Source organism: Canis lupus, chromosome 13, assembly GCF_003254725.2.
Source record: "Canis lupus dingo isolate Sandy chromosome 13, ASM325472v2, whole genome shotgun sequence".
Taxonomy (NCBI): domain Eukaryota; kingdom Metazoa; phylum Chordata; class Mammalia; order Carnivora; family Canidae; genus Canis; species Canis lupus.
Window position 1 is genome coordinate 8,798,415 of NC_064255.1, and position 27,775 is coordinate 8,826,189.

At 36.9% G+C, this 27,775-nt stretch overlaps 1 protein-coding gene across 3 annotated transcripts in view; it reads right to left on the reverse strand.

Moving 5' to 3' along the window:
* RSPO2 (R-spondin 2) overlaps positions 1-27,775 on the reverse strand; it is a 154,283-nt gene that overhangs the window by 32,101 nt on the left and 94,407 nt on the right. For all 3 annotated transcript variants that reach the window (XM_035714346.2, XM_049093348.1, XM_035714348.2), the window contains 2 exons: positions 20,366-20,509; positions 18,286-18,474 (listed from right to left, as the gene is read on the reverse strand). In XM_035714346.2, the coding sequence (XP_035570239.1) occupies positions 18,286-18,474; positions 20,366-20,509 (333 nt within the window). The remainder of the gene's footprint in view (positions 1-18,285; positions 18,475-20,365; positions 20,510-27,775) is intronic.

Here is a 27,775-nt window from a genome sequence, read left to right on the forward strand (position 1 = left end):
TCCCACACTTTCCCCATGTGAATACTCTGGATTTTTAAACAACCATGAAGTGTTTGCTTCCAAAATTGAATACATTGGATGGCCCAGTAGTACAGCTGATCCATCACAAACCTTGTGTATTTGGGGGGGGAGGGGTAACTGAAAAAGTTATCAGACTGAATGGCACAATGATTAAGAAATTCATTATGAGACACACAGGACAGCAATTTTAATTAAATTAGCATTCACATTGAGGCTGTCTCTGTGCCTTCGCCTCTGCTTTGTTGTTCAATCGCTCAAAATGGAGAAGTTTGCAAGCATATCCTGTGAAATGTTGAAAGTAGCAGCATTTTGAAAACGTTCTCTAATCTTTGTGTTAGTGATCCCCATGAAGCACCTGCCCAGCCATCATGAACATGAAGGAAAAGATGTCAATTAGGTTAAATGCTAAATACTTTGCCCACATTCTATTAACATAGAAAGAAAAAGAACTCAGTGTCCAGTGTGTGCTACAAGCTTGGTAGTAAAACCAATCCTTGATTTTTCTGTGGCTATTTTACAAACAAAATGATTTTATGTGTTTTCCATTAAAAAGCATCTGTCTTAAAAAAACTATAATTGCTTAATATCATCTTTGAACCAGAGCCAACTTTACGGACAGCTCTGCTACCAAAAGATCCAAACTGACATCCTATAAGCCAACGGAGAACACAGCTTCCTCAACGTTTTAGTTTGTAGCCATCTGAGAAGCTTTAGATTTCACCATTGTAACATCATCTTCAATGGAAGTCTTGCTTTTTTTGCCACTGAAATGACTAGAGAGGGCTTTGCCCCAAGTGGATTTCCTCCTGGGCTAGTCTACTACTTCCTGTAGTTTGGGGCTAGTTCTTAAATTTGCACAGAGCTGGTCATTTTTGCTTAGTAGATATGGTGTTGGATTTTGCCTAAAAGGAACTTGAAATGTAAAACACCAGGTTTCATAGCTCCATCCAAGTTAAGTATGTGTGTTTTGTAACAGATGCTAGCCAGAAATGCAAATGATTTCTACAAAGTTCTAATCCTGTTATCAATCCCTTGAGACACACCCCCTTAGCCTTTCATCTCTCCCCTGGCTATGGTTCTACATTTTATTGCATGTTTTAAAAAAGAAAAACACTAGTAAAGATACCCTAGTTTCTGGTTTAGGAGCCTCAAGAGATGACATGGAGGTGTGGATTTGAGCAGTTTTCTAATTAAAAAGTCAAATGGTCTGTTTCTCTTAGGAAAAGCTTCAACTTTCAGTGTCTGCACATTGGATGTCTTGCTCATAGCATCTTGGCCCAAAGTCATTCAGGATTGGCCTCAGCAAATCTCTCCCTGAAGTAGGGTCAAGCGAACAATGGAGATGCAGGATTCCAAATAAAAAGGAGTCTATATACCTTAAATACGTGTAATTTTCTTTTTAAAAATACTGGCTTCCAGTTACCAAATGAGTAAGTCCCTGGAATAAAAGGCATTATATAAGAAATATATTCAATACTATTGTAATAGCATCATACGGTGAAAGTTGGTAGCTACACTTGTGATGAGCACAGTGTAATGTACAGAGCTGTTTGAACAGTATGTTATACATGTAAAACTAATGTATACATTAGTCAACTACACTCAAGACAGTAAAAAAAAGTTTGTTTTTTTTACAGAACTTGGAAATCTGAAGCAAGCAAGCACAATGTTGAAAGAAAATTTATACCTATAGAAAAAGCAATTTGAAAAGTTTTGCCAAATAGATGAAATAAGAAAGAATCAAATTCACTGAACTGTTTCAGCCATTGAGGAAACCAATCACAACTCCTTTCTGAATTTTTTTAAAGCCTTAATATATGATCCTTGATGAATTTCTCAAGCAAGTGACACGAATGCTTCTTTTATGGTGTCTGTATCCCCTGCCTTTGGTTCTTGCTTTCATTTCAGTGGCTTTTAAACTTTTTCAAATCTTAAGTCCCTTCTTCATCATGGCTCCTGGTTTGTAAAATGCCCTATTATAATGAAAAGCCATGCATCTTAGCAGAAAATGTGAATTTTTTCAGTTCTTCTCAAGACAGTGGATAGGGAATCCTTATACCAAAAAGACAACAATTACAGCCAGACCCTGGAATAACCATTGCAATTCATCTGGGGCTGTGACACAGCTCATGGTCAGAATCCAAAAAGGAAGCTGAGAACAGAGTTGTTGGAAGCCACTCTCCTACATTCTTTATCTAGAAATTATCTTCTGTGGTAGCCTTACTCTAAATCAATCTGCATAAAAGTCTAGGAACTTTGGTGTACAAAAAGTCTTGCCAGATCTTTGGTCTAGATTATGATGATGACATAATCTAGCAGCTCCAAGAGCCTAATAAGAGAACATACACACAGACACACCACTATAACAAGTAGATGCTGAAGTCATTTGTGCAAACGTTGTCTCTACATAGTATAACAGACCATTTTTTGTGTTTTGGGGCTTCATCTGTAAAATCCATTAAGATAGCCCCTGGCAGATATTTCATGAATTACTAAAAACATAAAATACAGTTAAACTTATATCATCATAGATACCACCCTGACAATGTTCATTTCCAGTGGTTATGGGCATCAAAACACAACCTAACCAGTGAGGAGTTGGTATTTTATTGACCCCATTCTGTTCACACACAGAAACCTGCTTGGTTTTACAGTTTGCAGAACTCAGTAATGCTGTAATTCTAAAGTAGTCCTTAATTGAACACTCAATAAACAATGTAGTAAAGAAGTGAACTCTTTACAGTTAGTGATGAGTTAATCTGGTAAATTATGCCCATGAAAACTGACCAAGGAAAAAATACAAAATGGAAAAGACATTTGAATTCAGTAATGTAAAGGCACAAAACACAGAATGTTTAAGAAATGTAATATATATAACTTTCTCCCAGGGACAGAACTGCCTTCAATGACCTGCCACCAATTATCTGACTTCGATTAAGTTGTCACCATCTGTAAGAGTTTTAAACTAGGGATGTTTTGTGCCAGCCTTTAGAGGTCAGAACTCAAGAGTAACTTAGGGAACAACTCAAACCAAAAAAAAAAAAAAAAAAACAGAATAATCTCAAAGCATCCCCAGAATAGCCCTCTCTCCCCAAGAACTGTCCAGAGTGGCTGGGCTGTTCATGATTACTGAATAAAAGCGGGATGTCTCTTCCAATTCTAGATCCAGCTTTAAAAGCGCTGGTGACAGAAGGTGGCTGGCCTCTTGTTAAGAGGGGAAAACGTACTGGCTGAGCAGTTAAAGGTCTTTTTTCAGCCTACGTGAACATTCTGAAAACCCTATTGCTAGTACCATGTACCTAATGCCCAAACCTCTTGAAATTCTGACATCATAACGATCTCCTAAGAGATACATTATTACCTAATTATATAAAATTTCAAAGTTTAATTTCCTCTACATCGTATCAAATTCAGATTTAAATTTGAGTCTTAAGATTCTAAAATTCTTTGACTCTGTGTGGAGTACTAGATTTGTAGCCTGAAGTAACACTAGGAAGTACAATTTAAAAACTTACTTTTTTCCTTTGTTGATAAATGAAAAAAATATTTTGTATTTAAAATACTAAGATCTTTTTGTCCTACCCTCCTCCTCCCTGAAAAATCCAGATAATAAGACACAAAGTTCCCCCCCCCCCCCCCCGGTCACCAGGAACTATATATATTTCCTTTTTCTAGTTCATGGATGAGGGTAGTTTTGGCTAATAGCTAATTCTGATTTCGTTGTTGTTCAAAGGAACAGATGCTGAAACATAAAAAGTTTGAATGCATGGACAAGCTAGTTTTGAAACAAAGGTATAAAATGAACTTAAATTGTGTTTGCTTTTTGTATTTGAGCTATCTTTGTTTCTTACTGGGCTTCTATCTCCAGTAGCGGACAAATGCACTAATTTTCTCAATATGGAAAATGCCAGCATTAAAGCCAAAAAAGTCGGGTTTAACATAATTACACTAGATTTCATCAAAGCAACTTGGCACTCATCAAAATTCAATCCCAGTTAGTTGATGAGATTTCATCAGGCTGCTTAAGAAGCAGGGAAATAAACAAAAGTGGAGAGACAATGAAAACAATGTGACAACTGTCAAACAAAATGCCTAGCACAACATTGAACATTTCCCTAAATGCACTGCTGAAACTACTAATTCTCATCCCCCTATTCCCAACTCTCTCTCTCTCTCACACACACACACACAGTCATGTGCAAATGTATATAAAGGGAACAAATGACCACATATTTCGAATTTTCAATCTTTATGCATTCATTGCATAATACTGATTGTGGAATCATTTGTTACTCTAAGTACTAAAAGTTGCATAAAAGATGGGCAATTTGAGGGCTACATGGGTTTTTTTTTTAAGTTTTTAAATATGGGTGCTTAAGAGGTCACCACCCTTGTTTGAACTCCTTTAAGCAAGTTCTTAATAAATATAAGCTATTATAAAAGGAATGGTTCAAATTAGGCTACTAGCAATGGTACAGTTTTGCAACTAGATACGCTCACATGTCATCCACCTGGTGGAAAGTTTCATGTAGTGGTTCTTGGGATATACAAGTCTTCTGTTTCTGATAAAGGAGAGGCAAACTGGTAACAGCAATAGAGTGCACTGCTTCAAACAGTGCTACAGAAGCTAGCCAAATAACTCTTAATTCAAAGCATACTTGATGACTGTATTAGGTCAATCTGTGCACTTAGAGTTGACAATTATACCAAATAGAGGAAGATCTGAAATGCAACAGACACTTGACATTTGAGGCAGAAATTACTTTAAATTACTCAAGTTAGCAATACCATTCCCAACATGAAAATACAAGAATACTACAAGAAATCTTTGCATACACACAAGACAGAGGCATATGGTTTCCTTCTCCATAGCTTGGATGTAAAATGAAACGAAGAGAGAGAGAGAGAGAGAGAGAGATGAAAGTCTACATGATATACATCTTCCATTTTGTTGTTTTACCATTTCATCAGAGGGTCATTTAATTTATAATCTTCAGGAAAGAGGTGGTTTAGAAAATGGATTTTTCTATCCACAGGTATTTTGGAAAATAGACTTCATATCAGCCAAAGTCTGTTGTACATTTTCTATTTATAGTCCAATTATTACTAATTCAAGTTTCTAATTGTGGTTATCTCCGACTAGACATTCTAATAACTAAAGTAAGATGACATCAATGACTAGAAGTGATCATAGAACCGTATCGCCAAAAGTGAGCAGAAAAGGTATGAGACCTTCCAGAACTGTCTCCCAGAAACAAGAGAATATCTACTGAACAAAATGTTAAACAGGCAGCGCAAGATGAAATAAAGTTTTGCTCAGAGCATATCATGTGCTTACTCACCTTATACCATTTTAAATGTAGGTAGTTTGTAAATCCCAATGAAAAACTATAAATTAGGGATGCTTGGGTGGCTCAGTGGTTGACTGTCTGCCCTTGGCTCAGGTCGTGATCCCAGAGTCCTAGGATCCCCAGAGGGAGCTTGCTTCTCCCCTCTGCCTATGTCGCTGCCTCTCTGTGTCTCTCATGAATAAAATCGTAAAAAAAAAAAAAAAGAAAAAGAAAGAAAAAAAAGAAAGAAAAGAAAAAAGAAAAGAAAAAGAAAAGAAAGAAAAAGAAAAGAAAGAAAAAGAAAAGAAAGAAAAAGAAAAAGAAAAGAAAAAGAAAAGAAAGAAAGACTATAAATTAGCTGGAGAGATTTTTTGTTTTCATTGGACCATCATTGTGTTTTACAGAGTCCCCTGCAAACAGTAGATATATTGTTGAATTCAATCCATGCTGTTATACTACCATTCCAAGAGAAAATATTGCAAAAATGTTAAGGCCAGTCACATGGAGGATGTCTATGTGATAACATGAACAGTCCTAGTTGTATTACCTCTGAGGAATTCCCAGAAATTACTGTAGGCTGAGAGATAAAGAGGCCGTGTGGGAGAAAAGAGCTCCAAGGTTGATGTTTAAGCAAGAATCAAGCTTTGCCTCTACCATTTACCATGAGTCTGGGTAATTCACTGGGCACCTCTGCACCCCAGCTTCACACACGTAAAGGAAGGGAGTTTTGACTACATCGAGGGTCAGTGCCCCAACCCTTGCACTGTTCAAGGGTCAACCGCACAAGGGTCCTTGTTTTCCCCTGCAAGGAACCGAGTTTGACCACTCTAGGTCTAGAGCTTCTTTCCTTCTAGAAGTTTCCTCAAGATTAAATTACTGTTACAAATAGGTTCAAGAAATTGAATTTCTAGGACACCTGGGTGGCCCAGTGCTTGAGCATCTGCCTTTGGCTTAATGGCATGATCCTGGGGTCCTGGGACTGACTCCTGCATCGGGCTCTCTACAGGGAGCCTGCTTCTCCTTCTGCCTATGTCTCTGCCTCTGCGTGCCTCTCGTGAATAAATAAATAAAACTTAAAAAAAATTAAATTTCCAAAGCAAATGTATCTTTAAGCACAGTGCTGCAAAACACATCACTGACTTTGTTAAACATCTGTACCCATGTTCCTAATTTTGGGTTCATTACCTTATGACTCAGGTGGCTAGATATTATAAACTATGTATCCTATGTTACACCCGTGCTTTGGTTTCTTTTTGAATACTCACTTACCCAGCTTGCATTTATAATTGAATCCCCACAAATGGACAGAGATTTCCTCTTCCTTGTGATAATTTTTCAGTCAGTCTCATATTCTTCTGGCACCAGTCAAATCCACGAGACTTAATTTGGCAATCTACTCTTACTGATTTTGAAGTATCTGCTGAGCTCATTCCTTCTCCTTGTCTCTCTACCTTCTGCCCCAATTTTTTCCTTTTGCTTCCTAATACGTGTGTTGTTTCAACAGATTCTCTCTCTTTGTATATATATATGTATATTCTCATTTATATATATATTTATATATGTGATTATATATATTTATATATTTGTCACATATATTTATATATGTGCCCAAGGATGCCTGGGTGGCTTAGTGGTTGAGCATCTGACTTCGACTCAGGGCATGATCCCAGAGTCCCAGGATCGAGTCCCACGTCAGGCTCCCTGCATGGAGCCTGCTTCTCCCTCTGCCTGTGTCTCTGCCTTTCTCTGTGTCTCTCATTAATAAATAAAAATCTTTAAAAAAATTTGCCTATACACAAACCAATTTTGTCACACTTTTGCTCATCTTCTCCCTCCTTCACCCTTGACTCATTTTTACTTCTTCAAATCCTCTCCTAATTCCAGGTCTGTATTCTGAAGTTTTGTCCCCTCAGCTAGCATTAACCGGCCCAAGTCCGCCTGAAAACTTCCTCCTTTGCAACACTGGAGGCTTGCTCTGCACTAGTCCTAGGCTCATACGGATACACAATGGCTGTCCTAGCCATTTTTAGAGATTAATGTTTCCATCTTATCACCTAGATTGGACTGTAAATGAGGAATAAGTTCAGCTTAGAATGTGCTCCCACATATATTAGCTGGAATAGAAGTTAACCTGTACTCTCTGCCCACAAAAAGGCTCTTGCAATCTTCTACAGAAATAAAAAGGCCTTAAGTGGAGACCACAATGAATGGAAAGTGGAGAAAAAGAGGTGGGTGGGTGGGTGGTTATTAATCAAATAAGTAACATTCTACATTTTCTGATCCTCAGTGGTTTTAAATGATGATATTTAATCCTCATGACAATCCTATGAAGCAGGTATCTGCTATTTATCCCCATAATACAAATTCTGAAGCTTAGATTAAGTAAATTTTTCAAGTTTGCATACTTTCAGGTGCTTGAGGAAAGATCTGGGTCCTAATTTATCTGAATGTAAAGAAGAGAAACAGAAGGCCGAGAGCCTGGGTAACTGGAAAGTTAGAGATACCTTTAGGAAGGATAACCATCCCGGGGGGGAATAAGGTTTTAGAAAGACAACAAGGTATGTTTTAGTTATGCTTAGTTTGACATGCTGGCAAAATATCTAGAGAAAGCTGCCCACCAACAGCCAAACTGGTGTGATTGGGGCACAAATGGAAGATAATTTCACATCTGAATGACAGCTGAAGCTAGCAGATGGGCAGAAATCAAAGGAAAGAGAAGAGGCAAGAGTAATCCAGCCATAGGAAGAATGAAAAATATAGCATTAACAGAATTACAATAAAATGTAGAATAAAACCTATTTGCATATATGCTTATTTACTCCCTTAAAATGATCCTATGACATAACATCCCCATTTCGTTAAGTCTCAGCTTCGAGAGATAAAGTAATTTAACCAATATCATTCAACAAGTAAGTGATAAAAACCAGGATGTATCAAATTTAAAACTCTTTCCTCTATTTTTCCATACTGTTTCCCCGTCCCAACCAATATACAATCCTGACATCACTTCAGGCATAAAATAGAAGTTAGATGAATCTTTGTCAAAGACAGCCAAGCGTATGTTGGGGGAGGGGCAGTGGAGAGAAGGGAGGAGAAAGCCAAGAGCAGGAGGACTCAAATGATTAGAATTAGGGAGAATATGGGATGCACTGCTTTCTATGCCTGCAAACATCACCAATTGGTAACTATGTAGTTTTCTCCTGAACCCAGAATCTAACTCAGAATCCTTCTCAACCCAACACAAAGCGGCTAGTAAACAACATGCTAGATAAAACCACCTTAGATTATATAACTGAAATTAGGGCTTGAAGGAACATTTTCATCTTTGATTTGAATAATATTTAATTAATTTAATGGGTATATTCTAAATTTTCAGAGTATTTGAAGCTGGCTTGTAAGGGAAATCTATCAGAAGTTTAACATCACAAGCTTGAAAATAGGGAATAACACATCTAAGGGTCTTGGTAAATGGTAAATGAAAGTAGCAGTTAGAAAGTAAATATAGTTTGGTTAGGGTGAATGCAGAATGCGCCTAGATTTTTACAAAAATAAACTGCACTAATACAAACTGGGGGAATGGCTTGGCTTAAAAAGTTGGCAGAAAAAGATAAGGGTCACAGCAAGACAAAATCCTGCTCTCTTTAGAAAAGCAAGCATAACAGAAAAATGCATAAACATCAGAACCCATAAGTATTCTCTGGTAATTCTCCCAAACTCAGACTCTGCTTAACACTCTGCCCCAAATTTGGGATGTAAAGTCTACTTACTTCCATGTCACCAACACAACCTCAGCCACTTCCATGTTCAACCGAAATTCCGCTAAGATACACTTGGAGGCTCAACTGCCCTGTGGCTCTGGCTCTCCACTGTGTGCTAGGTAAAATGAAACATCCTGTCCTCTTCACAGAAGCACTTTTGCCATCTGTATGCAATTTATATTTTTGCTGGGAGTTTTTGTAACTGCCCCTAACAAACTCTGCTACAGCCAGGCTCTTTTGCTCACCCTCTCTCTGACACAACAGGGACACTGGCATCTGCATCTTTCCCCCACAATGTTCTCCCAGTCTAAAATGATGAAAGGAAGGAAGGAAGGAAGGAAGGAAGGAAGGAAGGAAGGAAGGAAGGAAGGAAGGAAGGAAGGAAGGAAGAAAGAAAGAAAGAAAAGAAAGAGAAGAAAGAAAAGAAAGAAAAGAAAGAAAGAAAACATATTTCCCACCCACCTCCTTTTAATAAAATTTTAATTTTGTTCTTCAGGAAGCATTTCCTGGCCACAACAGCTAAAAATGCTATTTTCTATAATATCAGAGCCTGTAACAATGCTTACATTTACAAATTTAACTTTGCTTCTTTCGTTATTTTGTAATGTGCATTTTTCTCCTTCCTTAAGGAGACTATAAACTCTTGATTGTATCACTCTCATCCTGCTCGTTTCTCATGACAACATATTTTAATAAACTCAGCTACACTCAGTAAGCATTTACTTCAAATCTATGTGGTTCTCTCATATCAAATAGTTTTAACAAATTAAAATAATTGAAGGCCAGCCTTAAAGAAACAAAAACCAAAATGGGTTATTAAAAATATTAGTGCAAGACTTGAGATAATCACTGGAAATAAATAACTCGTCTAAATATACAACTCCTGATTTTTAAAGACTTAGAGAGAGAGAGAGATCCAACAAATGAGCACACACAAGTTGGGCGGGGGTAGAGGGGAGGGTGATGTGCGCAGGGAGAGAGAATCTCAAGCAGACTCCCTGCTGAGTGTGGAGCCTGAACTGGGGCTCCATCTCAGGAACCTGAGATCATGACCCTGAGATCACAACCCCAGCTGAAACCAAGTCGGACACTTAACTGAGTCAGCCAGGAGTGCCTGCAACTCCCGAACTTACTTAAGAACACCTTACTATATAGAAAAGACACCACAGTTATTGGCAAGTTCAAAGGATAACTGACCCTCAAAACAACTACACGTTTTCTAGGTCCTCCACACACCATGTGGAGTATTCCACATGAAGTTCTAAATGTATTCAATATTTATTAAAAGAACCTATTGGACAATTGTACTCAAATACAACTGATAAGTCAACAAATCTTGATTCTATACTGCCCAGGCCTTTAGATAGTCAACTTTCACAATTATGCCTTCAGCTTCCATTGAGGAATAAACACTCCCAAGCTGCCTGTCTTCTGCAAACATACACTAGGGATGTGGATATTGATAAAGACACTGTACACCATACCTTTCATTATTCTGAATATGATTCCTCATTTGAGAAATCTGTTTCGTGTTTGTCTCTGTGGAACTGAAATGTTTTCTGTAAGAATCATTAATCTCTTTAATTCTATGACACAAGTCCCACCCCTTCCTACACACATACATATTTTCATGTGTTTGAAATTGGAATTAATACCCATGTTTGTGTGTGTCTGTATATATTCATATACACACACATGCATATATCTATGTGTACACATTAATATGTTTATGTATATATGTTAATATGCATATACATGTGTATATATACTGATTTTCCCCCTAGGAACTATTAAATTCTTTTGTATTTTATAATCATTTATTTGAAATTAAGAGAGAAAAGGCCATATTTACTTTTCCCCTTTGCCTTGGGTAGGAAACCCAAGGCCAAATTTCTGGCTCAATTATTTCAACCAACATAGATTCATATGGTCTATTTTCTTTATCAGTCCTGAGCTCTTGTTATAAGTTTTTCCTAGTCCTGATGTTTAAATTTTGTTTTGTTTTAGCATGTTATTAAATATTTTTACATTGTTATTATGAAATCCTTTGACTAATAATAAGGGCATAACATCAATTACCAAATGTCTCTTGATTATACTAGTTCAAATATTTTACTCCTGGTTTCCAAAGTCCTCAAATAGAAGAAAATAATACTGACACACAGAAACAGTAGATCCAAGTATTATATAAACAGGTCAATTGTAAAGCAAAACCTACTGCCTTTACATTTTTAGTTTAAATTAATGGTAATAACTTTTGCCACCTGAACCTTTTGCCCCACTATTGCGCAGAGTAATTTTATCATCTTAACCACTTCTCTATGATGACAACATGAGTCATGCTGAGATTTTAGTAAAACTCTGTCATTATTTCCATTAAAATGTTTTCTTTCTGCCTCTCGATCCTGGATGATATCCACAACTACAGTTCTAAGTCAGTCTAGTAGCTGGATAAGTATTTACAGGAAATCTCCATGAGTAAACCGCCTGCGCCCTTTTTATCAACATCATTTAAAGATTCTAGTGAGGTGTCTGGTGAGGAAAGTAAGTTGTTCTGAGAAACCATTAGGGGATTATACTTCAGGCTTTCTTATCTCATAAGGGGAAAAAAAAAGTCCCCTTGAAGGGGGGAAAATAAACTTAACCACTGACACCATGTGTGTCCTATTAAAGTTGTTTTTATTTTAGAGTGTTGTAAAAATTGCTTTATATATTTTACATTAAGATCAGAGTAGCTTACTGCTGTGTAAAATTCCTAAGAGAAAGGCCCCTTTGGAATTGTCCTGTCCTTGCCTTGTTACACACAGAACAACAGGCCCTCGGTGGCATGTGTAGTTGAGAAATCCTTTTTACAAGTACCCATAAAACAGACTAGTACATGCTGCTCTGGACTGCAATTAAATGAGGCTAGTAGAGAATCCCAGATGGGAAGCTGGGGAGCGGAACAAAGGTGTGGCTTCTTTCACTTGCTCACTCCCCTGGTCCCTCAGGCAAATAAGGCTGGCACCCAGACAGGCTCAAAATGAAACTAGCGGAAGAGCTGGTCTTCTATCCCTTTCTTACAGACTCCATGTCATCAGTGCTTTGCACCCCCTTAGATGTTTATGTCTAAGTCCACAACCATACTTACTTTTGTCCTCTCAAATTTTTGTCATCTCCAATGCACACTGCATGAGAGCCCACTTCCCTGCTCCCTTATTGCCTTAGACCCTTACCCTCTGCCATAGGAGAATCACTCAATCCTAAAGAAATCAATGCTACAAAGCAACAAAAATAAAACCACCATCACCAGTATCAACAGTCCCAACGATGATGCCTTATCCACTTTCCAGGAAACAAATTTAAAGAATTAAAAAGGGATGGGAAGGGGGGCAAAGAGGGCAGGAACACTTTTCAAGACACTGCCTGAAGGCTCATTGCTCAGACCACAGAAGCAGGAATTAGACACTGTGGCTACTGAGAGAACCATCTAGAGACAGGTGGATCTTGGTTAAATATCAACTTTACACAGTAAATATACATCAACATTTAAAATGTGGCTGCTAGTGGGTGACTGTCCCAGTTCATTATCTCCATAAACAGGACTATTAGCGGTCATGTGTCCAGAGTACCTGAGAACCAGTACAATTTGCTTCAAGTGACTAACACAAATAGTATTTAGCACAGCAAACAGAGACACAAGAATTTCCTCTTTAGATGCTTTCTTCTTCATGTCATAATTCCAGTACCTACATTCCTGACAGCTCTGAAAGCTTAAGAAAAGAGGTTTTTCTCTTATCCTCTCTCTTCCAAACTACTCTTAAGGTTGGCATGTATAAAACAGACCACATAAATTGCAACTCAAATGTAAACAAAATGTACAGAAATAAAGAACATATGTCTAAAGCATATTTTCTTGACCTGATTCTACTGCAAATGTGCTTATTTCCTGCTCTCCATTCAATCCAGCACAATCCACAATCATCTTTACTTAGATTATCTAATACCTAGTCCACATGTTGCTGTCAGTTTATGTACTGACAACAAAGATTAGAGAGGTCTTTCTTTTTACTATTGCTTTTTAAAAAGTAGATGTTTGCAGAAATTGTTTCTAAGTTGCTAAATAGTATTTTCTTTTGTTTTCTATCAAGCTAAAAGCCACTTAAGGACAAAGTAGAGGAGGGTCAGGTAAATGTCTCTTAAGAGGAAGGAGTTATTTTCAAATTGAAATAGTATATAGTAGCAGATTCCATGTTTAAATTTTTAGCACAGTTCTGAGAAAATCTGACAAGGGCTTAAAGAATCACATCATAATGTTGCTAATAACTACCGCAGGGCGAGCAGAGGCAACCACAAGCAAAAGAGACAGAAAACTGAGCGTCAAAGTATCACCTAAATTACTCTATCAGTCTGATTGCTTGACTGGGTCAGAAAGAGAAGAGCCATGCTGGGCACCCAAAATGTGGGGGGTGGGACTCAAATTCCCAGACCTTCCAGGGAGCCAGGGGGCAGAGTGCTGCTCAACACAAGGTAACCTCAGAGGCTAGCCCAGAGGGTGCTTCCAAAACACTAATGATGGAAAACAATCATCTGGATGTCACACTTTCCCCAACAAAATGAACCAATGATACTAAAATAAAAGAAGAGGGTCTTTGTAAGGGCAGCTCAATTAAAGCAAAGCCAGTGGTTCAATGCCTTGGTGTTTAAGGAAATGACCTTGGGGGTAGGTTTTTATATCAGGTGGAAGATATTGAGAGGTGGTGGTAATGGCAGGGCATCATTTTTTTTTTTTTTTTTAAGTATTTGTAGAACAAAAGTAAGATGATGTGTCTAGGCTACAGGGGAAATAAAGTTGGCTTCTTTGATGGACAGCCCTAGCTTTATCTTTGATTTTTATTTCAAGGAACAGGGAAAACTTGGGTTTCCTAGACAGCAAGCCATTGAACCTGTTCTTGGCTCTGCCACTAGAAACCTGCTATGTATCACCCTGGGCCAGGCAGAGGCTCCCCAGATTGTAATTCCTTCCTCTTTTTTTTTTTTTTTTTTAAAGATTTTATTTATTTATTCATGATAGTCACAGAGAGAGAGAGAGAGAGAGAGGGGCAGAGACACAGGCAGAGGGAGAAGCAGGCTCCATGCAGGGAGCCCAACGTGGGATTCGATCCCGAGTCTCCAGGATCGCGCCCTGGGCCAAAGGCAGGCGCCAAACCGCTGCGCCACCCAGGGATCCCTTCCTTCCTCTTTCTTAATTTAACTTGGAAGAATCAAGGACATTTAACAACCATTGCATCGATAGCTAAAAAAAAAAAAAAAAAAAAAAAAAAAAAGGCTTCCTTAGCTCTTCAAAAGGTCTCCTTCATTTAGATCTCTGAACAAATGTTATTCCCTCAATTTCCCTGAATACCCTGTATAAAATAATACACTTCCAGCCCAATCTTATACTAGTTTATTATCCTGTTTTACATTTCTTGCCAATCTCCATCTCCACATGAAATTATGAACTTATCTACTTCTTTATTGCCATGATTCCCACTAGAAAAAGGTCTGTAAAGACTCTGAGCAGTATCATGCCTAGACCAGTGAGTAGCACATAGCAGCGCTCAAGATCTGGTAAGTTAAAATTAGTTGTCATGGGATCTTACAAAATAACAAGGAACGCCATACACACGGGGCAGATTATTTCAGGTTGAGGTTATGTTGGCCAGTCCTGAACATTACAGTTACCCAATGACAACAATTTCCCCTGTACATGAACATCTTCCAACTCCATGCTTCCCATGATTTTGTTCTTCCATTTGTCATTTAAATATATAATAGCATATTTCTATTTATGTATTTTTAAAGTACAACATGGTCCAGACTTGAAATCCCTTCCATTTGAATCTCCAGATTGTGTATTAACAGAATAAATTAGTCCCTACAGAAAAAATTATAGTAATTAAGTGTCCTCAGGGGGAAGTGAAAGGAGTGGAAGACAGGTATGAGCAATGAGTATGGTCTTCGAGTCGTGCTTTCTTTTCTGCCCTTGTCTCCTACACTCGTTCTTTATTTTCTCTTACTATTTACCCCTTTTTATCATAGTCTCTTTTGACCTCCTCCCCTTTCTTTCTCTAGCCTCCTGGTATGTTTGTGGCTAAACCACAGGTCATAGGCGGATTTAAGGAGTCTTGCTTAGTCTGTGAGGAGGCAGGAGGGGTGAAAAGCTGCCAGATGTGAAAGGCTTGGCAAATGCCTGGTACAGCTACTAGAAAAGCATTCAGTCCTTCTGTCATGAACAACGCTCTTGGGCTTACATGACAACCATAGAACTTGCTCGTATCTTTTGGCAATCTGTCTTAGAATCACTGGATTTTTAGAACTGGACTGGATCTTAGAAAATGTCCCCCCAATGCCCTCAATTTACAAATGAGGAAATAGAGGCCAAGAGAGGTTAAGTGACTTGACAAGGGTAACAGAATTAATGAGTTGACAGGGTGCAGAGCCCCAGATCTTGTGATCTCCAGACTAGAATCCTGAAGAATGAGTGTCAGAAAATCCTAAAAAATTCTACAAGTATGTCATCAGAAATAAAAGAAAAATATAACTAATCAAAAAGAAAAGTTGGGGAATGAACACTGAGTAACTTCATGACTTAAGATATCTCTAGATATTCTTTCTTTTTTAAAACATCAAATGAGGATGCAATAATTTAAAAATAAGCTAAAGCATTACACTGTTTTTATCTTATAGCCATTTATTGCCATTTATTGTCTCATTTTTAACAGATTTCAGTGTAATATCTTATACACTTAGTGACTATTCCATTTCTCTGACCTCTAACTTATGCCTTCCAGTAATCAAAAACAGCTGATTTTAATGTGCCAGTGCTTTAGTGTGAAGGAGGTTAAGGCTGCATTTGTGTGCAATCAGGTTAAGATTGGCTCCAACAGGAGAGAAATCCATACATATGTTGAAAAGGTCTGAAAAAATGCCTGTATTCCCAACCTGATTATGACTACATTTTTGCATGGTTTGTCAAAGCAGATCACTGAAATCAAGTCAAGATGTAAAATGGGATAAAGTGGTTTTCTTCTCCATTCTTCCATTAATCACCATGACCTATGGAAGAAAGGCACTTTTCCCTTCTCTCACCTGAGGCAAGGTGGGATACTCCACTGGAAGTTATGCCAATTTTATCAATTGGTGCTCAAGTTCCAAAATTAATTTTCTACTTTTCATTTCCAATTTTGTAAATAATAGTGTTTTTTTTTAATTGGAGAGTAACTTCCCATTTCTATCAACAATTCTATTTTAGTTTCCTTTTTATAAAGCATAAAACAATAAAATTCTGATTCAACTTTTTAAACCTACTAACTTTAAAGGTTATATAAAACTTGAATTTATTAAACTGAAAATGTAGATATAGGGATTATGGTCATAACTGCTTTCTCCTAATGAATAGTATTTGGTACAACCTAAGTATGTACTAAGTGTTCATTAATGTTTCATTTGTAGAAAAGACATTAGCATATGACACAAACATTTGTTTTGACATAATTTCAATTGCTAACAGTGTCAGGTTATATTCTATTAAGATAGTATACTGTTGCTAGAAGCAAAAAATATAAAAATGCAATTAACATTATAGGTTAACAATGTAGCTGTTATCTACAAAATTCTCAAGCAAGACTGGGGCTAGGTCAAAATAATTTCAGAGGGGAGGGGAATGTGCTGGTTCTTGTTACACATAAGCATGTTTGTTATAGGAGCATTTTCAGGTTAATTTTTGCTATTAACGTAAACCACAATTGGGGGACCACGTTGCTGAAGAGGAATGGTGGGGGGTAGTTACATAAACAATATACAACAAAGAAAGTCTTTATTTCCAATACCTGAATACATCAGGTTTGTTTTTAGGCACAAGGTTGCAGGTTAAATGCTCTCAGCTATCCAAGAAGTGGCTTATTAGTTTTGTAAGAAAATATTTTCTTTTATTTTGACTGAAAAATACTCAGTTTAACTGAACAAAACCATCCTTGTTAGTGAAAAGCAGACCCAAAAAAACTTTGTTTCAAAGACCCAGCAAAGAAAAGCAAAACTAATTCAAGAGGAAAAGCTGCCTTCCTAATAGTAGCTTCTGAATCTGGATCTAATAGTTCTCAAAAGCCGACTGGAGTCTTCAAGTCTTAAAAAGTCTTGTCTTCCTCCATGGATCATAGATATCTCTACGTGGAAGCATAATGGGAATATAAATCCATTAAGCAGATAGATATTCTCTTTTCTGGGCTACAGCCACAGAGCTGAAAAGCTATGCACCAACAGCAGGAATGGAGGCAAACAAACGTCTTGATTATTTTCAAGGGCAATTTTCCAAACGCCACTTTCTTTTTTGCTTTTCTATTTTGTGCACCAGAAAAATCCCCACTTCATTTCTGGCAATGTAGCATCCGCTAGTGTTAAAATGGTAACAAATGATTATGCTTTAAGAACCCAAATGACAACGCTAAAAACTGCATTTCCCTGTACTGACTCAGCTTCCTCCGGCACCTGAGCTATGTTCGCTTCTCCTAATTTGTAAATGGGCCTAATCCTGTTATTACAGAATAATTACTGCAAATCAGCACAATTACTACAAAGACATGAATAAACACACACATACCAGTAGCTGTTTTCTACAAATTATTATCAAAACAGAGGGAACCAGCTAATTGTGGTAACATTAAGACAACATTTATTCCTCCCAGTGTTTGGGCAAGTTTATTTTAAGTTGTCATCCTCAACTAGTAATGATGCAGATGATTTTACAGATTTCATAAACCTTTCTAATCGAAACTCTTCTCAACTGAAAGTTGTCCGCTTCCCTCAGAGCAACATCTGCAAAGGCCTGATTTCATAAGAACTCTCTTTCATAGTACATCAGTAACACACACACACACACACACACACACACACACACACACTTCTAGAAATCTCACTTTAGAAAGCTCATTTGTCCTAAGTTCACAACCAATTGTCATGAGATACATTTGAGGTATCATGAAAACGAACCTTTATATTCTTTACATTCAAGCATTTGTCTCTAAGTACAGTGTGAATTTTTACCCTGTCACTGATGTTTTTTTTAGGTTTCCTTTGTGGATACTCTACACGGAGGGTGGTTAGGGAGGAGAATTCAGAAAGCACACAGCCCACATATGATAGGAACTCTCTAAACTCACCTCCTGGACAATGCCTCATGGCCATCTTACATCTCCTGGATTCGGCGATAGTTGGACATGGTATCGTGTCTTTGGCTGGCTTTTTAACAATTTGCCGTGTTCTGGTTTCCAGACCCCACTTAAATCCACATGTGCGATTATTTCTGCTACATGTTCCCCATTCACTCCAATGGCCAACTTCACATCCTTCTAATAAAGAAAAAAAAATACAAACACCAAAAATAATTTGGTATCCATTTGCTCCGCTGTCATAAAATTTATATAGCTGTGTTTCTCCACACACCCTCCCACCTCCCATCAGATAAATTAAGTCATACAGCCCCAAAGACCTGTAGTCCCCTTTTGGACACTTCAATTCTTTTTTTTTTTTTTTGAAGGAATGCTATTGGTCTATTCTAAAGACACTGAAATATATAGTCTTTAAAAGATTCAACAGCTAAAAGCCTGTAGAAGATTCTCTTTTCAAACCATGACAGAAGACATAATTTTGCATTTTAATTCTGAATGCCCCCATAGTAATTCATAAGCATGTTAGTTTTATTTTGGAAGTCAGTACTTCGTGAAAAGGATAGGGAGTTTATTTTGCATTTTCTGGTTATCTCAATTCTTTCAATAGATATCTAGAAACCACTGTATGTATTTATTCCCTAAATTGGTGCTCTATATTACTAGAAGTATGGTCAGATATTTGAAAATGTTTTTTTTTTTTATTGGTGTTCAATTTACTAACATACAGAATAATGAAAATGTTTGTTTTTACGTAAAAGCTTTTAGCACCTCCTTTTGCAAATTTATATAGTGGAAATACCACTACCTTCCAAAGCCCTGGGGTGGGGAATAAAAGGATCAAAATATGCTAAGTTAAACCTCCTCACCAAATTCACCCTTAAAATACCCCTTTGAACTGGCAAATACGGATGCAGGCCCCAAGTCCACGCATGGTACTTCAGCATTTTAGATCTCAGCTGGCATTGTGGTTACTCTTAGATTTTTCAAAGCTGTTTAAGATTTTTTACGTGGGAAAGTGCATAGGACTCTATTTGTAATTTTTTATATTTAAGGATTTTGTAAGAGTTTCAACTAAACATTTGTAATGGGTGTGGGTCTTGCATCTCAAAAGCAAATTCAACATTCTGACTATTCTCTTCTGGTGACTTTAGTAGGGTGTCACTGGTATGAACGTATGAACCCATACATAAACAGGAACATAAGTACACATCTTCCAAAACCTGTCATTTAAATGTGTTCTCTGCAAACCTTCAAATATTTTAACTATATTTCAACAATATTTCTGCAGGAAAAAAGTTCTCATTTTTTTAAGTCTCTATATATGGAAATGGAGATGGAAAATTTCATTTATAATACATAATTCTGTTATAGATCACATCAGATATATGCCAAATAAAATTCAGGGGTAGGAGTGCAAGTGGATGTGGTGACAATGCCATTACACCTGCAGATTAGATTCATATTAGGCACTCATCAAAATGCACATACTCATAGATCTTTACCTTTTCATCAGTTGTATAAAAATATCAAAGTGTTTTTCAAACACTCAAAAAGTACAAAATTCGTAAAATGTGTATTCCTAATTATTCGTGAACAGTGTATACATGTATATTAAGTTATGCATTCTAGATATCTAAGTGTAGTAAAAGTAACATTGTCTTAATATACGTTTGCAACAATCAACAAAATATATATTGCACAAAAATTTTCTTTCTTGGTAATGCTTGAAATTTTCATTTTTCTTCTAAACAAATTTTTTTCTCTAACAGTTACTAATAAATTAAGGTAAGAAATGTATGTATTACAGATGATAAAACCATGCCAGCCCTTAAATATTTGAACCTAGCCAACATACATCTAGTAAATTTTGTAGCAAGATTTAATAGGAGACTACTGATGTCTTGACGCCTAAAGAATTCAGCAAGTCAGCAAAGAACTTAAATAATTTTCAGTTCTAATTAACAACAAGAGAACCAATTTGTTTTTAGGTTGAACATATCCAGCATGCATTATTTTTTCAAGAAACAGGTGTTAAAATAAAAGTTTGAAAGTTACATGAAAAACTACTCACCCACACATTCCATGGTTTCATCTAATGGTGCAAAACCATCTGGACATTCATCAAAGCAACGGCCTCTATGCAAATAAAAGCCTACTTTGCACTTGGTACAAAAGTCTTTGCTAAAGCAAGAATCACAGTTTTCTATTCTGCATCCTAAAAATAATTTTTAAGAGAAAAAGAAAATTTCAGTCAAAAATTTACTTGTTTTGCAAGTAACAAACACTCAAATTTACCGGTTAGCTCCATCGAAATTCTAGTGGTCAGAGAAATATGTGTTCAACTCATTTGTTTCCTAATGCCATCTCATTCTAAATCACTCCTACCTCTTCCAACAGCTCACCACATCAATAGGCTAAGACAACATTCCAGCCTAGAGCCCTAGGCAGCATCAGACCCTTCAGAAAATTTTGCAACTCCAAATGAGATTAAAACAAAGGATTAAAAAGGAAAAGAAAACCCGCCCACTACAAATTGCATTGCTGCTGGGATTGAAATCTGTTCTGCTCTTCAAAAGGCCTACAATGAAAAACACAATGGGAATACTCTAATCGGTATCTTCTGTTTCAGGATAGTAAATTAAAATTTTGTTTAATGCTGGTCAGTGCTGGCATTTACTTCAGCAGAAGGGGTCTTAAACTGGAGGGGTAGTGTAGGTCACTAGTTTGAAAACGTACAATGTGCCAAAGGCTTTACATGCGTTTCTATTTAGTCTTTAAAATAACCCTACAAGGTGGGCAGTAATATCCCTATTTTTCAAATAAGAAACCTGAGATTGAGAGAAAGTCACAGAGCTAATAGTGGCTGAGCTGGTTCTGAAAGGCCTCCAGACTGATTGCCTTCTAAATCTGCAATCTTTTCTCTATAACGCACTAACAGAATTTCACTAGTTGGGGTTTATGAAAAAGAAGTGCTTTTTATGTCAAGTTTGTTTTGAATCTCAGCTCCACTCTTAGCAGCTCTGTGACTCTGGACAATTACAGGCCTCTGAGAGTCTCTTTCATTCTGTATAAAATAGGAATATCACTGACTTTCCAAGGGTGTTGTGAAGATTTGTAATAGTATATGCAAATCAACTGGCTTATAAGAGGTAATCCGCACATAGGAACAACAGGAGATTAGAAACATGTATTTTTCCACTAAACCACAGACATTACAAAAAAGTGTAAAAAGAACTAATTTATAGGCTAAGTATCCTAGGTCAGATTCCCTGGTAGGCCAGTAACATCCGGACCAGGGACCATTGGCTTGCCCAGATGAAAATAAATATACTCTACTCTTTGAGTAGAGGAAAGAAGAGAAGGTTGGAGGATTAATTAAAAGCTCAGATTTTCAGCCGATTATACTACATTACTTGTAGCAGACTTAACTGATGGCAACTAACAATACATAAAGCGCTATGAAACCTCCATGGCAACACGTAACAAGTCTCTTTATACCACTACTGTATTTGGTTCATGATTCAGAAAAAGCTTTAAAATGTACAGTTCCTGTAAGCAAAGAGATAATGGAATAGAAAATATAACTAAAACATGAAATTACTATTTTGAAAATTGAGAAAATAAAGTCAAAAAAGTAAAACGTAAAGACTAAAAAAGTTATTAAAATAGATTACATTTTTAAATAATGGCAAGTTTCTGGACCTATAAAAAGAAAATGGCAACTCTTCATCTTTTAATTTGGGGCCTAACAGGTCTTCAAGCATTAAATGACCACCATGAAGCAGCTACTGCAATTTGTAAAATGTTACCAAATTTACCATTGGATAACCAACTATGTGTGAGTGACAGTTCATGATCAAATTACACTATTGGTCTTTTGGGGAGGATGGTGGGTAAACAGTTTCTCACTCCATAAAATGTGCATTTGTAATCTTAAATGCTGTAATCTATATTTTAATGAAATGGTGGTGGTCTATAGTTGGTCAGTAGCTTCTTAATCATGGTCAAAATACATGACCATCATGTCCACACATTTTTTTTAAAAAAGCAAGCAGCCCTTCCTATAGCTGAATTATTTTCCAAGAAATGATAAACATTCCAAAGATAAAACAGAGCTAAGGAGTAAAGAGAACAAAAACCATTTATATTAAGAAAAGAGGACTGTACACTTCATAAATCAGCTGTTATCTACAAAGTCTAAGTTTCCTTTAAAACATGGATTACACCAATAAGCTTTTTGGCCTAAAAGTTCTAGTAATAAGCATTTGGAAATAACGTTACAAGGTTCTCTACTAATCTTGACATTCACTTGTAGCTCCCTTTCTTCATTTCATTCCATGCCCCTAATACCAGTTCACAGAATGTCGAATTTCTGAAATACCTATCATTCTCTGTAAAGTCCCTTAGGACTTCTTCAGGCATAAATCCTGCTAAAAGAAAGCTTGATTATTTGTCCTCAAATTTAAGCAGACCAAATATCTGATGCATTCAAATTGTAGATGACGACAACCATGAAAAAGCAGGAGGTGAATTATGAGCAATGAGTGAGGATAAGTTCTATCACTAAGTGAAAAAGGCAAGTTGCAGGATACACAGGTTATGGTACAGTAAAACTGTGTGTGTATGTGCGTCTATAAAGGAATTTAGAGACGTTAATTTGGGAAGGGGTGGTGGAATGTCAAAATAGGTTTAAAATGATACATTTCTGACTCATGAATCTTTTATAACTAATGCATTTATGTATTAAAAGAGCTATTTCAATAAACACTGTGACCTGCTTAAATTTACAGAAAATAACACTATTAATATTCTGAGACAAATTATTTTGATTCCAACAGGTAAGAATGAATAAAGGAATAGTATTCCATCCCCATTTTTTTTCAGTTATGTGCATGAAATTATACCCCTTAAAATGCTGTGAACCTACCCTAGCCTTCAAAATACACAACTGTTTGACCATCTCCTGTCCAGCAGTCTGTTTCCATATGTTCAAGGGTACTTTTCCTTCATTCAAATCATAAGAAAAATCCCCTAAATATTTTTTATTCAACAAAGCAGTTAAACAAAAGCTTTGGTTCGCACCAAATCCTAACATTAACCAAAGCTCCACTGACCTTTCTTGTTGCAGTGACTCCACCACAATGTAAAACCAGCGCAGGTGGCCCAAACACTAGCAGCCTAAATGGAGACAACTCATCACCAGCACCTTTAAACCAAAAAGCTTTTTAAAGCAATTGCATAAGCCACCTACTCTGACGATCTGCTTCTTGACAGGCTTCCTAGAAACCTTTTCTCACCAGCTCCAGCCCCATGCACAAGCCCCTGTCCTGTTCAGCTACTTCTCCTAGAACTCACTCTTCTACTTTGAAGAAAACCACTGTTTGTGGGGCCTCATGGAACTAAGCTTTTTCTTCCAGGCCACATCCACACTCCCAGAAATATCTTCAGCTTGTTATTCTTAAGTGAGATTCACATCAACTTTATTAATTCACTTATAGAAAAGTGAAACATTCTAAGTAAAAATTCAAAATGGGTGAAAATACAGAAATATTCTTATTTGCCCAAATGGTACATCAGGCCTGCCTCCCAAGAATAGCCATTGTATTAACAGCTTGGGAAAATCTTTATGTTAATTTTATAAATAAATGAGTTTTAAGACACCAATGGGATTATTCAATAGACTAATGAACTTTAGAAGACCCTTTATAGCTTAAGAAAACAGAGATACCAAAGTTTGCTAGACACAGAGTTCTATAAAAATCTGTACTTTAAGTCTTTGCTCAGAAACAAGACCTTGGTTTAGCCAACTTACATGCTTCTAAATTACAGTGCCTCCTCAAAAATGTAATCCAAGCAAGTGCTGCCAATATGGATTTAAGTAAAATTACTGTCCAAGGGAAACTGTGTCCAAATGCAATCTGATGGGGCTGTCATTTGGTGAGGCGAGCTTACCCTGGCCAAGAAACAAAACAGGGTAGGTATGCCTCTGCTGTCCTTCCACAGTATCCATACAGGCTCCATTATAACATTTTTCAAATTGTATTGTAGTTCAGTTCAACAGTTCATTCCAAGCATTCTCCAAAAATGGAGCATGTGCCAGGTATTGTACCGGACCCAGAGAACATCAAATTCTAATGCCCATTCCCTGTCCTGGAGGTGCAAAAGCCAAAGAGAGGGGGCATGAGGCAGTCATAAAGCATTGCAACATAGCACAGTAGAGATTAAAGGCATGTGCTGTGTACAGTAGAGACAGAAAAGACAGAGTTGTTTCTGTTCTGCCATTACAGTTTTTTCCTTTTAGTCTGTAAATTCTTTGTTTCTAACACAGTGCCGGACACGTGGTGGAGTTTTAATATTTGCCAAGTGAACTAACATAAGTGCCATTTAAAAACTCAATTCCTTTATATTTAAAAACTCATTTAAATGCTTAGTATGAGATTGTTTGCACATGCCCTGTAAATATCTTTAATACAGAAAGAAAAGCCCTGGTTGCTGGAAAGGACTGCATATCTTACTGGAAGAACAAATGGTCCAACACCTGAAAACAATTATAATAGAGAACATAAGTATTAAAGTGTGGCAGGTAATATATGCCAGGGAAGTTGGAACCTCAGCTGAGCAGGTTTTAGAGAGACAGTGAGAAGAGTTGAGTCTTGGCAAGGGTGATTCCATTCATAATCACACAACAAAGAAAATTCATATGGCACATGATGGGCCCAATGAACAGCAGCTTGAATGAGCTGGAGATAGAAACAGGAGATGATTACTTAGGTGTAGATTGCTGTAGCTGGAGAATTCACTTATTTGACTTCATTTCCAAAAAAAATGTGAAATTATAAATTAGTTATACTTTGTATGATTTCAAATATTTAAGTACTAATAAAAATGAAGTTAGGTTCAAGATTAGGACTTGGTCTGACTAGCAGTGAGAGGTCTTCATAGATTCTTGAGCATGAGAACAACATGACCAAGATGGTACCTGGTTTGTTCCCTCATTTCAACAGACATAAGTGCCAGGAGGCAAAGCATCATGATGGGGAGCTAGAGGCACAGATGAAAAAGTAAGGTTCCTGCACTTCAGGATCTTGTTCTACTAATAGCAAAGCTACACAGGCTGGCAATGAGATAGGAATGTGATTACTCTTTCATATATGTATAGTGAGTGGGAGAGTGTATACTTTCAGGAAATTAAGTTTCCTGAAAGAAGGAAGAGGGTGGGGGTAAGGAAAACCATCAAGAGGCTCAACACTAAGAGGTAACAGTCATGGGAAAGGGAGTTATAATGAATCCATACAATTGACAAACTGGGTGGAAGAGATAAAAAACTAAGAAGACTCCTAGAACTTGGTGTCCTAGCCCTCTCAGGGCTTTAGCACACCAAGACAGTGAGTTTTGTTTATCATTCCACCAAAATTTATGTGACAAGGACCATCCCTTAGTGAAATATCTCAGAATGGCCAATCTTATAAACAAAATAATTAAAACCTTAAATTAAAAGCAGAAAAACCAGCCTTTGTGAAACTCAACTGTGAATGTAATTCTATATTATTGCAATTAATAATTGGAGAAATGGACACAATCAGTGAGGTAGAGAAAACCTCAGAATCATAAAATGCATCCTTTTCTATTACTTCTTGATGATCAGGGTTGTTGGGTGGTTACAGGCTGCCTGAGCACACCTAAAAATCTGCTTACTGTCCAACTGCCCTTTATTAGGCCTTATCTCTATTCAGCATGTGGCAGACACAGACATCCACTAGGAGTATCTAGTCTTCAGACTAGAGTTGAAAGTATCAAAACATCAAGCCAGCCCCTGGAAAAGCCTCGAGTTTCTCCTCTCAGTATATGCTAAGCTTTTAACAAATTCAAGGGACAGACTGTTCTAAAAAGACATTAAAAATTTGACCGTTAGCAATTTTTCACATGGGAAGTACTAAACTGTGCAACCTAATATGAGGGTTTTAATTGTTTAAATATTTTTTAGGCTCCTCTAAAAACTTCAAATACTGCTGTTTAACATTTCTTCTCAAAACTTGCAATAACTTATGTTCCTAAAGTTTTTAAGCTTTGTGTTACCAAAATCATGCATTTCTAATATGTACTATTGCAGTAATCTCATTAGACTAGGGACTGTTGAAAACTATGACCTAATATTTAAAATTACATTTTTTCTAGTACGGTCTATTTACACAGAGCTCATTAGAAGCTTCATTGTGTTTCAACCTAGAAAAATAAAGGACAGATTCAGAGGTTTCAGGACTCAATGATTTATACTTAAAACTGAACTATTTGTGTGATGATATAGAAAACCAGTACTACTAAGTTAAAAAGATCCAAGGTAGAGATCTGTGTGAAACCCATTGGAATGGGGTTAAGTAAAGATTGTCCTTATTAGTTATGAGAATTAGTATAGGATGAAATTCAACTACATCAAGTGCAGAATTGGAGACTTAGAACAGGAGCCAAAGGCAGGAAATAAGAACTATGTTGAGAATATAGTGGCCTTTCAAATAGCACAGTGGTTAAAAGATCTGAGGTTAGAATCTTGGCTCATTTACTATTATGTGACTGTGGGCAAGTAGACAGAACTCTTTGCCTCAATACTATCATCTATAAAAAGAGGTAACATCAGTTCCTATCTCAGAGTTGTTGAGAGCATCCAGAGGCCTGACAAAGGCAAAATTTCAGCACAAGATCTAGTGTGTAATTAGTGATCCAAGAATGTGAGATATCATGAGTGTAAAAATTTACCAACTAGGACAGTCCAAGAGGGAGGATAAGAGAAAGTACAAACAAGCTACTAGGATACTCCATGTGTAGTAGATATGTACATACGTGTGTATATATAATTTTAATAAATCTTTATACCTGCACACTACTCAAATGAAAGACATTATCCAAACACCAATACCTGTAGTCAATAGAATGGCTTTACCCTTGTTTAAGTCATGCAGCTAAAGAAATGGAATATAATCATTCTACCTACATGGAAAGTCATCTACTTCAAACATGAGGAACCAACCTTAGGAAAACAAGAGATCCAAATGTAATTTTGACCTTAGAGATATGGGAAATTACACTCTCTGTACCCTACTCCCTTCATCACATAGGAGGGGAAAATACTTGACCTAACCATATCAGATGATTGTGTGGAGTACCAAATTCAAGAGAACAAAAAGAACAGGTGAAAAGTACCATGTAAAAATTGTATCATTCCCTAGAGCTAAATAAGCCCACCTAAAATATTGCTATACTGTGTATCACAAAATATTCAACAGATATTGCTAGAAAAGCGCAGCATCCTTTTTTTAAGGACAATGAAGATGTTTAATTTATGAAGTGTACTAAAGGTGGTCTATCCTGGCCCTTAGGGTAGTGACCACAGGGTATTAAAATTCTGGCCTTGGGTTTTAATTTTAATCAAGTTGCAATTAGGATGAATGGAATCCAGCCAGAAATTTATATATTGTTTTCCAGGTAG